We start from the raw sequence: 17,205 nt of genomic DNA, 5'->3' as shown, positions 1-17,205 counted from the left end.
TATGTACATATTTTTGCATAGTTCTTATCATGTACATTTAATTTTGTATCCCTATCACTATGTTAGTGCCTCGTTCCTGTTATTCCGTTAGCTTCATATAGGCTATATCATAAATTACTTAACTGTTACGAAATAAGTTTTCCTCCATATTTTGTAGCAAAAAAAAAAGGGGGCCTCTTTTTTTTGGTGTTGATTTTCATTTGATTACTAGCGGGACTGAAAATTTTTTCAATGTGCTTGTTCGTTAGTTATATTCCCTCTGTCTGTTCATATCTTTTTCTGTTGTACTTTAGGGTCTTAATGTTTTTCTCATCTACTTTCATAATTCAGTGCAATTATGTGGGATATAATACCTCAGACCGAGGCTTTTACAATGTTTTCTACAGATATTTTATGTAGACAGTGATGAATCTTGGAGGAAGAGTGGAGAAAGAAGTCAAGAGAATAATGAAAACACTTTGGTTAGCCTTAGCTGATTTTGCAAATCTGTCAAGAGCCATCCCCTTTATGTGGTATTAAATCAATTAAAATCAACCCAGCCACATTTAAGAAAATCATCCATCAGTTTTGGGTGTAGTTGATAATTTCTTAAGTATCCCTGAAGTATTATTTGAACATTATTGTTAAAGAGTAGTAAACTCTAGCAAAATTAGCTAATCATTCCTTAAAAAATAACTTTGAACTACAGTGTATTGGTCTGTGCACAGTACACCCTTAGATATTTGATTACTTGATTGATAGGAAATAGACTCAAATATTTGTGCAGAGAGATAACTTTAAAAATATTTTTGAATATTTAATATTTAAACAGTATGAAAAGATAATGGGCTTACTGCTTACCAGCTTTTCCAGTCTTTGTATATGTGCATGTTGGGTTTCTTTTCATTGTGGTAAAAACACATACCACTAAACTTAACCATCTTAACCATTTGTTAAATGTACAATTCAGTAGTGTTTAGTATATTCATATCGTTGTGTATCAGAAGAGATAACTTTTTAAGTACATGTCCATTGTTTTGTTTAAGTCCACCATGATGACAAGGGAACAAATACAAAAAGAATATGATGCGCTAGTTAAAAGCTCAGAGGTCCTCCTCAGTGCATTACAGAAAAAAAAGCAGCAGGAAGAGGAAGCAGAAAGGCTGAGGCGTATCCAAGAAGAAATGGAAAAAGAAAGGAAAAGACGTGAAGAAGATGAACAACGTCGAAGAAAGGAGGAGGAGGAAAGGCGGATGTAAGGGTTTATGTTGTCGCCTCGAATTAGAAGCTGACAGGACAGTGAATTCTTCGTGTTGATGGTGGTCAATGAATATTCTTATTTTTAAAAGTCATATTCTTATTTTTAAATACTAGTTTTAGAGTAAATTTGAAAATGGAGAAAGTAAGCTCATTTTACAATTATAACATAAAATGATTCTAACTGTAATCTGAATTTTGGTTAAACTCTTACACCTGAGGATTTCTTGAGTTCTTTTTAAAACTATGATTTTCGTATTATTTTATAATCTAGGAAGAAGGTACTTCTTTTCTGCAGTTTAAAAACTGATGGCATTTTGGAAGCTTGCCATAGTAGGGCAGGCGGAAGGAATATAAGATTGTCTAATTGGAGAAGGAGTAGAGAGAAGCATTGTGATAAGGACCTTACAAGTAGCTTGGTGACCAAGTTAATCCAAAGATGTTAAAGGTTATGGAATATCATTGTATTTGTTTTGTTTCTGAAGAACTGCTGTCAGTAGAGTTAGATTTTATTTTATTTTTCAAAATAAGTTGATAATGTCTATAGCCAGGAGGTTAATTTGACTTCCCATTTTGTAACCTTTGTTTATTAATAGTTAAATTTTCTTCTGAAGGATTTCTTGTTTTATATTAAATTTTTGAAGAGTATTCTGTTTTTTTTAGGAAACTTGAGATGGAAACAAAGAGAAAGCAAGAAGAAGAAGAGAGAAAGAAAAGGGAAGATGATGAAAAACGTATTCAGGTCTGTACTCAGTAGGCAATCAGACTGAATTTCTATCAAAATGAAATCTACAAAATTACAAAACAGAAGATCTTGATTTACTAGGTATAAATTGTCATTGTTTTATTCTAGAGGCGGAAGGCAGTTTCTCAAGTGGTTATGGGATGGGACTTTGGAGCTAGGGAAGTGAGTTCAAATCCAGCCCCTCACTGACAGAAACTGTGACATTGCACAAGTCACGATGTGGGCCGCAGTTTTCTCTCTCTGGAATGGAGATAAATAGTGATTGTGAGCATTAAATGAGTTAACACGTGTTAAGGCATTTAGAACAGTGCCTTGTTCAATAAGTATTAGGTTGTTATTATTCATAGGGGGAAAGTCAGATCAATATTCAGTTACATTATATAATGTTTTAAAAATGTTGTTTTATAACTTTGTAGACACTGCTGTTAATAGGTTAGGATTAAGATAGTCCCCCTACCCCCCATTTTTTAAAAAGTCCATGTCTGAGAATAATTGATTCCCTAGTTGAGTGTCTGTCTGTCTCAGCTTTCTGATTCATCCTGAGCACAGCCAACACTTTAAATTCCTGACCTCTGCTGTGTAGGTGTTGGTGTGAAGGTGATACCTAGGATACTCATGTGATGTTTGGGAGACTCATACTCTAGTGATAGAATGGTGGACTCTTGGTTTGGGGAACGAGGTAGCATTAATCATAATATAGAAGAGACTTCTGGTTAAACAGTAGGTATTTCTTAGTAAAAAAAAAAAAAAAACCAGTGTATGGAACAGTTTTACGTAGTGAGGGGAATGATCAGGTAAACAAGTGTAGGGGCCCGGCTGCCATGGCCTTCTGTGCTGGCAGGCGGAGGTGGAGGCGCAGCTGGCCCGGCAGCGGGAGGAGGAGTCCCAGCAGCAGGCGGTCCTGGAGCAGGAGCGCCGAGACCGGGAGCTGGCGCTGCGGATCGCGCAGAGCGAGGCGGAGCTCATCAGCGACGAGGCGCAGGTGGACCCGGTGCTGCGCAGGTACCGCGCGGGGCGAGGCGGAGGCGGAGGGGGCGGGGCTTTCCTGCGGCCGTGGACAGGGCGGGGCTTTCCTGCGGGGGTGGGGTGGGGTGGGGTGGTGTGGTGGAGGGGGCGGGGCTTTCCTGCGGGGGGGTGGTGGAGGGGGCGGGGCTTTGCCGCTTGACCTCCCTGCCTCCCTCTTTCCAGCGTTAGGGTCGGCGGAAGTCCTATTCCTTAGGTCCTGGTATAGTTGCCGTTTAAAAATTATTTATATTCACTTTTACACCACCCAAGTGAATGAAGCTATTGGTTTCATCAAACTGTTAAACTATTGAAAATTAAAGCTGATATTTCAGTTCTTGAGTAGTTTAAGAGAATATCTTAAGTTTTACTCTGAAATTATCAAAGAGTATTGTATAAAGCGTAGACAAATAACTTCTAAGTATCTGCTGTTAAAACACTGGCATAAAAATCTGAATATGTTATAATCCAGTTTAATAATTTTTGAGGTTGGAATTCATTACTTTCCTAATGCAAATTTTAAAACTATGTCATATACCCTAGCACTTTAGAAATTTTACGCATACACACACCCTGCCCCCAGCTTCCCCATGATTTAGAATAAATAGATTTCCCTTTCCAAGAAGAAAGCTTAATCACATTGAAATATCTTGGCTCCTCACATTTCTGAATTGTCTCTAAATAGTATGGAGTGTGGAGGAATACGGAAGTTCTTATTAAAAGTTGCAGGAAGGTTTTACTATAACAGATTCATTTTTTAAAAATACAGAATGTAGAAACGTTAGTTATGGTTATTATTTATTTGTAAAAACAAAGCAAACTAGTTTGTAGGGTTCCTTTATGTGTAGGTATCTATATTGTATATATATTGAGAGGCACATAGATGGGTGTAACCATGCTTGTCAGAATGTCAGAGCACTGTTTACGACAAAATAATTAAAATACGACCACTAGATGTTGCTATTTCCTTGTGAAAGGAAAAAAAAACTTGGTCCACCACATTGCAAGGTGGTGATTAGATTTTATTTAGCTGAAAACAGAGATAGGGAAGAAAAAGAGTACGTTGCCTTCACACTTTTTCTAGTAAATGATTATATCGGGGAGCTCTGGAGTCTGAATTGCATATAAAAGTTATATTTAAGTAAACTGAATATGCCTATGTGTTACAATAATTGTTAAGCTCTTTGGTTTGGGTCCACTGTTTGGGTTCTTTATTAACATTTCACTATAATTAAGATATTTTTGCTCGCCTGTGGCTTTTGTAACTGCAGACTTAGCTCAGCTGCTGTTCGGTTCCTTCCACCTGTGTTTGGGTGGCTTGGCGGAGCCTTTGTGGATAACTGACTAGTGGCCTAGGCCAGGCTCCTAATGGACCGAGCAGTGGCCCTGATATGTGTGAGGAAGTCCTGCACTTGACAGAGCTGACTTTATTATGGTTGAAGCTTGTTAGTGAGAGACTCATTAATGGAGTCATTGTTGGTGTTTATGGCTTAACTCTATGTTTAAGCATTTGAAATATTTAGCTCTATCCAGTGTCATTCCAGGTAATATGAGTAAGATACTGTCTCATATGTGGGCTCCTTCTCATCCTCAAAAAGATGCACTTCTTCCAACGTGAGTCTCAGAGAAGGAGTGGACCATTTAGGACCTTTAACTTAAGGGAGGAGTTACCTATGATTTAAGTTAAACAGAATTAACTTGGTAATGGGACCACTACCAAGTAATTAGGAGATACTCAAGCAGTTATGACTTGAACCGCAGAAGAGTTAGTTTAGTTCTCCTGTGGGACAGCCTTAGGAATGGTGTCCCTCCCTGGACCGTCCCTTCAGGTCCTGTCTGCCAGCTCTCTTCCAGGAAGAGAGCTGACCCTCAGGTCCCCATGAACTCCTTCCCTACTGAACTGCCGGGTTATTTTATACACTGTGCTAAAAGCATTAGCACTTCACTGTGGATATGATGTTGTCTATAGATTTTCCGTGTTTGATCATTTTATCTTACTCCATGGGCTACATCTAAATGTTTTTGAATGTTTATGTTACCTTTGTTAGCACTGAATTCTTTCTAACACATTTATGAGTAAGAACCTCTCATATGATTAAGAACCTCTCATATGATTAAACCTCTTTATGATTAAGAACCAGAGTTACTTAAACTCTGTTCTTAATATATGGCATGAAAATGTTCTTGGGTTCTGTGATACATTAAAAAACAATTTCAAGTTACTTTTCCAGCTTGGATTCCCATCCAGTAACTTCTAAGTAAGAATTGTTTCCTGCATACGTAATATATTTTAAAATATTTCAATCAATTACACATATGATCCTGATGCAAAGTAATGATTTCACACTACCTTAAATTATAAAGTAATATCTAGATTCTATTAAAAACAAGCACACAAACCTCACATTAATAGTTTTTTAATCTAGATGTAATATATTCACTCTTTAATTTTCACAGAATGCCTTTAGTTTATTTTTTTCTAATCATTTGTAATGAAGATTTAAAAGCATTAAAATTCTGAGTGTTCTCATACATAGATTAAATAGAGATAATGCAGTTTTTAAAATCAATTTGCAAAGTCACTGAATTACAAATTTGGCACAATCCAGATTTTCACAGTTCAGAATTGGTTATAGTATTGACTAAAATATACGTATTCTTTTCACAGGATTAATGGAGCAGGACCCAAAATAACACCGTATGTCATTTCCCTTTTAAAACTGATTTAATCATATAACCTTTTTTTTTTTTTCTTCTTTATTAGGTTGTGGATACTTTTTAGGAGAAACATTTTCCTCATTGAAGTAAATTTTACATCATTATCATTATCATCATAATTATTATTTTGCCCAGGAAAAATGTTTAATGCTCCTGTTTGGTGCTCAATCACAGTAGTTTATGATTTGGTTTCTTTCTTTGTGTTTGCTCACTTTGTTTAAACTTTAATACCCATCTTGTTTTATGTGTTTTTAATTATCCCTTACTTATGTCGTTATAAAAGTAGAAGTAGAGATATAAATAAGAATAAATAAAATACTTAAAGTATTTGAGTCATGGCAGATAGCTTAGTTTTCCATATATATAATAGTTCATTCTGCTAATATCTAAAATAGCTCATAATCTAAAGTTATATACGTAATGCTCATTTTGGTGCTCGTGTATCTTTTTGTTATGAAAATCTCCCCACAGAGAGAGAATCTAAGTAGCAATAGGGATATACATATAAATTATACTTTATATGCATAAAATATATTTTTGCGTATATTTTTACATATGTGCTATATGTATATAATTTTGAAATATATTTAAAATCTGAATTTTAATAGCTTTTAGGACTCCACCTGTACCCCTTATAGTGATGGTTCAGACCCCAGTACCAATAACAGATGCTTTATGAACGATGCAACCTACATTAATAATTCTCTCTAAACAATACATGTAAAAGAGAAATAAAAGGACAGTAATTTATAATTATTTATTTTATTATATTTACTTTACTATGAAAGTGCTTGCTTACAACTACCGGAAAACGTGGTCAGGTACTCAGATGTTTTCACATATACATAGAATCACCATGAGTGCAGCAGCTACAAATGCAAATTGATATAAGACTGTTGTATCAGTCAGTTAAATGCCACGAAATTGTGAACAGTCCTTTGTAAAGTTCTGAACAGAGTTAAATACAGTGTCCTCTCCATTATACAATAGTGGAGAAATTCCTAGAGAAATTCTGTGAATATTAAAACCATGCAAAAAGAGGGTTGTTTTACATGTAGAACTTTATGTATAACTATGTGTCTATAGTTTACATGTAACTATGTGTATATGTGCGTTTCACCTCTATATGTCTGGTGGACATGTTAAAGTCACATGGGACATGGGGCAGTTCTTCTTGTACAGGACATTTGACATCCCTGACCCCTCACCTCATCAGATGCCAGCAGTGGACTCTCATAGCATCATTGTTCCCACAACGCACCCCAGATTTTGAAACTTATCTCTGAGTGGGTGCCGTTGCATCCACTGCTTCACAGTTACATTTGAGCTCGAATTAACTAAGCCTAGCAACCAACTGATGTCTGAGGTGAAACTGTGAGCATTTGCATATAGGTTGGAAAAATCAGAAGGAAAAAAAAACGCCTGGATGCAGGAGCCGTTTCTATCCAGTATATATGGTGCAGCTCCTAGAGCAGTAACATGCCCAGGTGGCATGCTGAATCAGTAGAGATCGCCCGTCCAGCGTGGGTGGTGTGAGGGCATCTGCGTATGAAATCTCCACATGATGAACAGACTTTGGAGTAAAGAGCTTTGAAAGGCCGTGCATTCCCTTGAAATCTGCTGTGGGAAAAGAAATGTGAAGTTAGAAAATTCTTATTAGTTTGATTTTATTTGATGATATTTGTGTTCTTTTACTTTGCGTTTGTTGCCCTTGATCATCAGTTTTGAAAGATTAGTTTTTCTCTGACTGTGCTTGCTTGGCTAGACCTCTGTCAGCACCGAACCTTAGCCAGTGTTCCTCACAAGGACAGAGAGAGTCCTCTGCTCCTTTATAATCAGGGTCCCAGCTCTTGGCCGGCATCCGGAAAACTGAGCCCTGAGGCAAACATAGCCATCTTCTTTTCTTTTGATTTTTGCTGACTTAACAAGATTTTGAGGTTACCAGAGTCTGATGAATAGAATGAATGAGAAAATGATTAATTATAAAGGAAGAGCACAAAGGACAGGAAAATAAAATACTAATGAAGTTGATGAACATGATGACATGAACATTCCATTTCACAGAATTAAGCAAATTTTGAGAAAAGTTACACTCTTCTGGGTAATAAAAGAAAAGCAAGTTTTTGCCATTGGGAAATGTTTATCCTTGAAAGGTCAGAACACTTCAGATCTTAGGAAGTGCTTGATGCATTTGAATTTTCTTAGGCATGCTTTGATTCAGAATTTTAGAGCTTTGAGTATATCAGACTCTTATTTAAACTCTGACACTGTAAAATAGATCAGTTTGGTTTACCACTATTATACCTTGTCTAATTAATATTTACTAAGCAACCCCGGTGCAAAAATCCTTGTATAGAATCTGTATCCTGCCAAGTTACATTTAGATGCATTTAGAACATGCTGATTATATTCTATCCATAAAAGTATCACAGAAGCATGGCTCTCATGAGATTTTATCTAAAAGTTTCTGCAAAAGTGAAGTTCAAGTAACTTTAACTGGGTTTAAACAAAAATTTTGCTGTATTGTATGGCTATATATATATTGAAAAGTATATTATCGACTTTTACGAAGTAAAATAATAGTGTATGGTTAATGAAGCAATAATCCTGTTGAAAATATAAATTTTAATTATACTTTTAGATCTTTTAAGTAATTTGTATAGTTGTCTTTTATCTAATTATGTTGTATTATCATTTCTCTTATAGGGAACAAATGGCGAAAGAAATGTCAGAAATTTTGAGTAGGTTAGTGCAGTGTAATTTGGGGAAATAAGCGTCACCTCAAAATCATATTTTTTAAATTACTTTTCGTTATTTGGACCAGAACCTGTTATATGAGTAGCCTGTCCTTTCCGTGTAAATTTTCGGTACAAGAAATGTGACTCTGCCCTCAGGCCGCACTGACATAGAAAAAGGTAAAAAAAAAAAAACAGTGTTCCTCTAAATTGGCATTTTTCAGTGGGGATACCACTGGCATTTTGGCTGAGGCTATTCCTTGTTGGTAGTACTGTGGGACTCACCATGAGCCCCGACCAGTTCAGTCTCAGTAGAGGAGCCCTTCCCGTCCTTGGGCCTGCTGCGCCTGGTTGCAGGGGACGTGAGCAAGAGTGGGGCTCAGGCAGCCCCTGTCCTCCACAGCACAGGGGTGGAACGCCACCGGTGTAGAAGTTGAGCCACCAAGGAATATATCTTCCCAGCAGGATCTGGTCCATTATCAAGTGGCTATGAATCAATCACATTTTAACTTTCAACTCTGAAGTTGCAGAGTTAATTGAAAGTGTTAAAATTAATATATTTTATAAAATCAAAAGTCAGTTTTGCTACTACCTTACTCTGTATTTCACATGATTGTCTTTATCACAAGTCTAACTAATCAGTAAATGAAGGTGTACCTTCATTTTACTATTTTAATAACTCCAAAGATTGGAGGGGGGAGCATTTAAATGAATTTGATTTGTGTACTTCTTAGGATGCTGAATATGCTATTTTTTAGTAGGTGTATTTTTGTTTGACGTAATATGAATGAAAAGTTAGTAATAGTAAAGACATTTTAAGCAAAAATAGTTTGAATTCAGTGTGATTTTTAAAAGTATCAAAACACCTTATGTATATCAACATCTCGTATACATTCTGAGAGTCTATAAAACCATATTGTGTAGATTCAGTTTCTCTTTCAGGAGGAAAGAAAACAACAACAAAAACCCATGATTTCAGCTGCTCTTCTAGAAAAGACTGGTAGAAGAGCTAGGAAGAAAAAATAATTTTTTTGTTAGTTTATTGAATGGTGGTTTCAGGATGTAGGAAAAAAAGAGAATATTTGAATAATGTTAAAAGCATAACTTATTGTTAAGGGTAATAGAGAAACCTTGCTGACACACAGCTGGCTCTTTTTGAGCAAAGCAATTAAGAAAAAGCTCCATGGAGAATGGCCAGTCACCCAGCTTATGAAAAGAAGAGGTTCTGCAATAAACTTGAAACAGATTTTAACCATGAAAATGCAGGAAGGACTAAATGGGCACACATTATTCTTTAGCCAGGCTTGTAAGTGACTAAAAATCATCATGTCTAACAGTTTTTAAGTATGTAGGGTGAAGTATGCTATTTTTATTCTCTAAAAGGAAAGCGTAAATAGGCCTTTTAAACAGGCAAAAGTACCTTATTTGTTTCATTGTTAAGCTTAATGCTGAAGGAATAATTTTCCTTATTTCAGGAAGGAGGGTACATATTTTCAAGCATTAATTTTTTTTTTTTAAAAAAGTCTTAGTTTCTCCCTCACTCTTTTTTTTTTTTTAAACATCTTTATTGAAGTATAATTGCCTTACAATAGTGTGTTAGCTTCTGCTTTATAACAAAGTGAATCAGTTATACATATGCAATATGTTCCCATTTCTCTTCCCTCTTGCATCTCCCTCCCTCCCACCCTCCCCATCCCACCCCTCTAGGTGGTCACAAAGCACCGAGCTGATCTCCCTGTGCTATGCGGCTGCTTCCCACTAGTTATCTATTTTACATTTGGTAGTGTATATATGTCCATGCCACTCTCTCACCCTGTCACATCTCACCCCTCCCCCTCCGCATATCCTCAAGTCCATTCTCTAGTAGGTCTGTGTCTTTATTCCCGTCTTGCCACTAGGTTCTTCATGGCCATTTTTTTTTTCCCTTAGATTCCGTATATATGTGTTAGCATACTGTATTTGTTTTTCTCTTTCTGACTTACTTCACTCTGTATGACAGACTCTAACTCCATCCACCTCATTACAAATACCTCCATTTCATTTCTTTTTATGGCTGAGTAATATTCCATTGTATACATGTGCCACATCTTCTTTCTCCATTCATCCGATGATGGACACTTAGGTTGCTTCCATGTCCTGGCTATTGTAAATAGAGCTGCAATGAACATTTTGGTACATGACTTTTTTTGACCTATGGTTTTCTCAGGGTATATGCCCAGTAGTGGGATTGCTGGGTCGTATGGTAGTTCTATTTGTAGTTTTTTAAGGAGCCTCCATACTGTTCTCCATAGTGGCTGTATCAATTTACATTCCCACCAACAGTGCAAGAGTGTTCCCTTTCCTCCACACCCTCTCCAGCATTTATTGTTTCTAGATTTTTTGATGATGGCCATTCTGACCGGTGTGAGATGATATCTCATTGTGGTTTTGATTTGCATTTCTCTAATGATTAATGATGTTGAGCATTCTTTCATGTGTCTGTAGGCCATCTGTATATCTTCTTTGGAGAAATGTCTGTTTAGGTCTTCTGCCCATTTTTGGATTGGGTTGTTCGTTTTTTTGTTATTGAGCTGCATGAGCTGCTTGTAAATCTTGGAAATTAATCCTTTGTCAGTTGCTTCATTTGCAAATATTTTCTCCCATTCTGAGGGTTGTCTTTTGGTCTTGTTTATGGTTTCCTTTGCTGTGCAAAAGCTTTTAAGTTTCATTAGGTCCCATTTGTTTATTTGTGTTCTTATTTCCATTTCTCTGGGAGCTGGGTCAAAAAGAATCTTGCTGTGATGTATGTCATAGAGTGTTCTGCCTATGTTTTCCTCTAAGAGTCTGAGAGTGTCTGCCCTTACACTTAGGTCTTTAATCCATTTTGAGTTTATTTTTGTGCATGGTGTCAGGGAGTGTTCTAATTTCATACTTTTACATGTTCCTGTCCAATTTTCCCAGCACCACTTATTGAAGAGGCTGTCTTTTCTCCACTGTATATGCTTGCCTCCTTTATCAAAGATAAGTTGACCATATGTGTGTGGGTTTATCTCTGGGCTTTCTATCCTGTTCCATTGATCTATATTTCTGTTTTTGTGCCAGTACCAAACTGTCTTGACTACTGAAGCTTTGTAATATAGTCTGAAGTCAGGGAGCCTGATTCCCCCAGCTCCATTTTTCGTTCTCAAGATTGCTTTGGCTAATCGGGGTCTTTTGTGTTTCCATACAAATTGTGAAATTTTTTGTTCTAGTTCTGTGAAAAATGCCAGTGGTAGTTTGATAGGGATTGCATTGAATCTGTAGATTGCTTTGGGAAGTAGAGTCATTTTCACAATGTTGATTCTTCCAATCCAGGAACATGGTATATCTCTCCATCTATTTGTATCATCTTTAATTTCTTTCATCAGTGTCTTATAATTTTCTGCATACAGGTCTTTTGTCTCCTTAGGTAGGTTTATTCCTAGATATTTTATTCTTTTTGTTGCAATGGTAAATGGGAGTGTTTTCTTAATTTCACTTTCAGATTTTTCATCATTAGTGTATAGAAATGCCAGAGATTTCTGTGCATTAATTTTGTATCCTGCTACTTTACCAAATTCATTGATTAGCTCTAGGAGTTTTCTGGTAGCATCTTTAGGATTCTCTATGTATAGTATCATGTCATCTGCAAATAGTGACAGCTTTACTTCTTCTTTTCCGATTTGGATTCCTTTTATTTCTTTGTCTTCTCTGATTGCTGTGGCTAGGACTTCCAGAACTATGTTGAATAATAGTGGTGAGAGTGGGCAACCTTGTCTTGTTCCTGATCTTAGTGGAAATGGTTTCAGTTTTTCACCATTGAGGACAATGTTGGCTGTGGGTTTGTCATATATGGCCTTTATTATGTTGAGGAAAGTTCCCTCTATGCCTACTTTCTGCAGGGCTTTTATCATAAATGGGTGTTGAATTTTGTCGAAAGCTTTCTCTGCATCTATTGAGATGATCATATGGTTTTTCTCCTTCAATTTGTTAATATGGTGTATCACATTGATTGATTTGCGTATATTGAAGAATCCTTGCATTCCTGGGATAAACCCCACTTGATCATGGTGGATGATCCTTTTAATGTGCTGTTGGATTCTGTTTGCTAGTATTTTGTTGAGGATTTTTGCATCTATGTTCATCAGTGATATTGGCCTGTAGTTTTCTTTCTTTGTGACATCTTTGTCTGGTTTTGGTATCAGGGTGATGGTGGCCTCGTAGAATGAGTTTGGGAGTGTTCCTCCCTCTGCAATATTTTGGAAGAGTTTGAGAAGGATAAGTGTTAGCTCTTCTCTAAATGTTTGATAGAATTCACCTGTGAAGCCATCTGGTCCTGGGCTTTTGTTTGTTGGAAGGTTTTTAATCACAGTTTCAATTTCAGTGCTTGTGATTGCTCTGTTCATATTTTCTATTTCTTCCTGGTTCAGTCTCGGCAGTTTGTGCATTTCTAAGAATCTGTCCATTTCTTCCAGGTTGTCCATTTTATTGGCATAGAGTTGCTTGTAGTTAATCTCTCATGATCTTTTGTATTTCTGCAGTGTCAGTGGTTACTTCTCCTTTTTCATTTCTAATTCTATTGATCTGAGTCTTCTCCCTTTTTCTCTTGATGAGTCTGGCTAATGGTTTGTCAATTTTGTTTATCTTCTCAAAGAACCAGCTTTTAGTTTCATTGATTTTTGCTATTGTTTCCTTCATTTCTTTTTCATTTATTTCTGACCTGATCTTTATAATTTCTTTCCTTCTGCTGGCTTTGGGGTTTTTTTGTTCTTCTTTCTCTAATTGCTTTAGGTGCAAGGTTAGGTTGTTTATTCGAGATGTTTCCTGTTTCTTGAGGTAGGCTTGTATTGCTATAAACTTCCCTCTTAGCACTGCTTTTGCTGCGTCCCATAGGTTTTGGGTCGTCGTGTCTCCATTGTCATTTGTTTCTAGGTATTTTTTGATTTCCCCTTTGATTTCTTCAGTAATCACTTCGTTATTAAGTAATGTATTGTGTAGCCTCCATGTGTTTGTATTTTTTACAGATCTTTTCCTGTAATTGATATCTAGTCTCATAGCGTTGTGGTCGGAAAAGATACTTGATACGATTTCAATTTTCTTAAATTTACCAAGGCTTGATTTGTAACCCAAGATATGATCTATCCTGGAGAATGTTCCATGAGCACTTGAGAAAAATGTGTATTCTGTTGTTTTTGGGTGGAATGTCCTATAAATATCAATTAAGTCCATCTTGTTTAATGTATCATTTAAAGCTTGTGTTTCCTTATTTATTTTCATTTTGGATGATCTGTCCATTGGTGAAAGTGGGGTGTTAAAGTCCCCTACTATGATTGTGTTGCTGTCAATTTTTCCTTTTATGGCTGTTAGTATTTGCCTTATGTATTGAGGTGCTCCTATGTTGGGTGCATAAATATTTACAATTGTTATACCTTCCTCTTGGATCGATCCCTTGATCATTATATAGTGTCCTTCTTTGTCTCTTGTAATAGTCTTTATTTTAAAGTCTATTTTGACTGATATGAGAATTGCTACTCCAGCTTTCTTTTGATTTCCATTTGCATGGAATATCTTTTTACATCCCCTCACTTTCAGTCTGTATGTGTCTCTAGGTCTGAAGTGGGTCTCTTGTAGGCAGCATATATATGGGTCTTGTTTTTGTATCCATTCAGCCAGCCTGTGTCTTTTGGTGGGAGCATTTAATCCATTTACATTCAAGGTAATTATCGATATGTATGTTCCTATTCCCATTTTCTTAAATGTATTGGGTTTGTTATTGTAGGTGTTTTCCTTCTCTTGTGTTTCTTGCCTAGAGAAGTTCCTTTAGCATTTGTTGTAAAGCTGGTTTGGTGGTGCTGAACTCTCTCAGCTTTTGCTTGTCTGTAAAGGTTTTAATTTCTCCATCAAATCTGAATGAGATCCTTGCTGGGTAGAGTAATCTTGGTTGTAGGTTTTTCTCCTTCATCACTTTAAGTATATCCTGCCACTCCCTTCTGGCTTGCAGAGTTTCTGCTGATAGATCAGATGTTAACCTTATGGGGATTCCCTTGTGTGTTATTTGTTTTTTTTCCCTTGCTGCCTTTAATATGTTTTCCTTATATTTAATTTTTGACAGTTTGATTAATATGTGTCTTGGCGTGTTCCTCCTTGGGTTTATCCTGTATGGGACTCTCTGTGCTTCCAGGACTTGATTAACTATTTCCTTTCCCATATTACGGAAGTTTTCAACTATAATCTCTTCAAAAATTTTCTCAGTCCCTTTCTTTTTCTCTTCTTCTTCTGGTACCCCTATAATTCGAATGTTGGTGCGTTTAATGTTGTCCCAGAGGTCCCTGAGACTGTCCTCAGTTCTTTTCATTCTTTTTTCTTTATCCTGCTCTGTAGTAGTTATTTCCACCATTTTATCTTCCAGGTCACTTATCCTTTCTTCTGCCTCAGTTATTCTACTATTGATCCCATCTAGAGTATTTTTAATTTCATTTATTGTGTTCTTCATCATTGCTTGGTTCCTCTTTAGTTCTTCTACATCCTTGTTAAATGTTTCTTGCATTTTGTCTATTCTATTTCCAAGATTTTGGATCATCCTTACTATCATTATTCTGAATTCTTTTTCAGGTAGACTACCTATTTCCTCTTCATTTGTTAAGTCCAGTGTGTTCTGAGCCTGCTCCTTCATCTGCTGTGTGTTTTTCTGTCGTCTCATTTTGCCTATCTTACTGTGTTTGGGGTCTCCTTTTCACAGGCTGCAGGTTCGTAGTTCCCGTTGTTTTTGGTATCTGTCCCCAGTGGCTAAGGTTGGTTCAGTGGGTTGTGTAGGCTTCCTGGTGGAGGGAACTAGTGCCTGAGTTCTGGTGGATGAGGCTAGATCTTGTCTTTCTGGTGGGCACGTCCACGTCTGGTGGTGTATTTTGGGGAGTCTGTGGCCTTATTATGATTTTAGGCAGCCTCTCTGCTAATGGATGGGGTTGTGTTCCTGTCTAGCTAGTTGTTTGGTATAGGGTGTCCAGCACTGTAGCTTGCTGGTCGTTGAGTGAAGCTGGGTCTTGATGTTGAGATGGAGATCTCTGGGAGATTTTTGCCGTTTGGTATTACGTGGAGCTGGGAGGTCTCTTGTGGACCAGTGTTCTGAAGTTGGCTCTCCCACCTCAGAGGCATGGCCCTGATGCCTGGCTGGAGCACCAAGAGCCTTTCGTCCACACGGCTCAGAGTAAAAGGGAGAAAAAATAGAAAGAAAGAAAGAAAGAGGCTATAATATAGTGAAGTAAAATAAAGCTATTGTAAAGCAAAGCTACACAGACAAAATCTCACCCAGAAGCATATACATATACACTCACAAAAAAAAGGAAAAGGGGAAAAATTAATATCTCCTGCTCCCAAAGTCCACCTCCTGAATTTGGGATGATTCGTTGTCTATTCAGGTATTCAACAGATGCAGGTACATCAAGTTGTTTGTGGAGCTTTAATCCGCTGCTTCTGAGGCTGCTGGGAGAGATTTCCCCTTCTCTTCCCTGTTCGCACAGCTCCCGGGGTTCAGCTTTGGATTTGGACCCGCCTCTGCGTGTAGGTCGCCTGAGGGCGTCTGTTCCCCGCCCAGACAGGACGGGGTTAAAGGAGCAGCTGCTTCGGGGGCTCTGGCTCACCCAGGCCGCGGGGAGGGAGGGGTACAGAGGAGGCGGGGCGAGCCTGCGGCGTCAGAGGCCGGCGTGACGTTGCACCAGCCCGAGGTGCGCAGTGCGTTCTCCCGGGGATGTTGTCCCCGGATCCCGGGACCCTGGCAGTGGCGGGCTGCACAGGCTACCGGGAGGGGCGGTGTGGAGAGTGACCTGTGCTCGCACACAGGCTTTTTGGAGGCGGCAGCAGCAGCCCCAGCGTCTCACGCCCGTCTCTGGGGTCCGCGCTGATCGCCGCGGCTCGCGCCCTTCTCTGGAGTTCGTTTAGGCGGCGCTCTGAATCCCCTCTCCTTGCGCGCAGCGAAACAAAGAGGCAAGAAAAAGTCTCTTGCCTCTTCGGCAGCTGCAGACCTTTTCCCGGTCTCCCTCCCGGCTAGCTGTGGTGCGCTAACCCCTTCAGGCTGTGTTCACGCTGCCAGCCCCAGTCCTCTCCCTGCGATCCGACCGCAGCCCGAGCCTCAGCTCCCAGCCCCGCCCGCCCCGGCGGGGGAGCAGACAAGCCTCTCGGGCTGGTGAGTGCTGGTCGGCGCCGAGCCTCCGTGCGGGAGTCTCTCCGCTTTGCCCTCCGCACCCCTGTGGCTGCGCTCTCCTCCGCGGCTCCGAAGCTTCCCCCCTCCGCCCCCCGCAGTCTCCGCCCGCGAAGGGGCTCCTAGTGCGTGGAAACCTTTCCTCCTTCACAGCTCCCTCCCACTGGTGCAGGTGCCGTCCCTATTCTTTTGTCTCTGTTATTTCTTTTTTCTTTTGCCCTACCCAAGTACGGGGGGAGTTTCTTGCCTTTTTGGAGGTCGGACGTTTTCTGCCAGCGTTCAGTGGATGTTCTGTAGGAGCAGTTCCACGTGTAGATGTATTTCTACTGTATCTGTGGGAAGGAAGGTGATCTCCGCGTCTTACTCTTCCGCCATCTTCTCCCCCTCTCTCTTTTTTTTTTAATTAATTAATTAATTTATTTATTTTTATGGCTGAGTTGGGTCTTCGTTTCTGTGCGAGGGCTTTCTCCAGTTGCAGCGAGCGGGGCCCCCTCTTCATCGCGGTGCGCGGGCCTCTCACTATCGCGGCCTCTCTTGTTGCGGAGCACAGGCTCCAGACGCGCAGGCTCAGTGGTTGT

General features: G+C 38.9%; 1 protein-coding gene across 6 annotated transcripts in view; it reads left to right on the top strand.

Annotated features, from left to right (window-relative positions):
• MYO6 (myosin VI) overlaps positions 1 to 17,205 on the top strand; it is a 139,759-nt gene that overhangs the window by 109,910 nt on the left and 12,644 nt on the right. For 2 of the 6 annotated variants that reach the window (XM_057527750.1, XM_057527748.1), the window contains exons 27-32: positions 1,026 to 1,234; positions 1,900 to 1,978; positions 2,823 to 2,983; positions 5,215 to 5,241; positions 5,652 to 5,681; positions 8,408 to 8,446. In XM_057527750.1, coding sequence (XP_057383733.1) covers positions 1,026 to 1,234; positions 1,900 to 1,978; positions 2,823 to 2,983; positions 5,215 to 5,241; positions 5,652 to 5,681; positions 8,408 to 8,446 — 545 coding nt within the window. Of the gene's footprint in view, positions 1 to 1,025; positions 1,235 to 1,899; positions 1,979 to 2,822; positions 2,984 to 5,202; positions 5,242 to 5,651; positions 5,682 to 8,407; positions 8,447 to 17,205 lie in introns of all 6 variants that reach the window. The other 4 variants (XM_057527753.1, XM_057527752.1, XM_057527749.1 and 1 more) reach the window with 3 other exon arrangements.

This window comes from Balaenoptera acutorostrata, chromosome 14 (assembly GCF_949987535.1).
Source record: "Balaenoptera acutorostrata chromosome 14, mBalAcu1.1, whole genome shotgun sequence".
Lineage (NCBI taxonomy): Eukaryota > Metazoa > Chordata > Mammalia > Artiodactyla > Balaenopteridae > Balaenoptera > Balaenoptera acutorostrata.
This window is presented reverse-complemented; position numbering and strand designations above follow the sequence as displayed.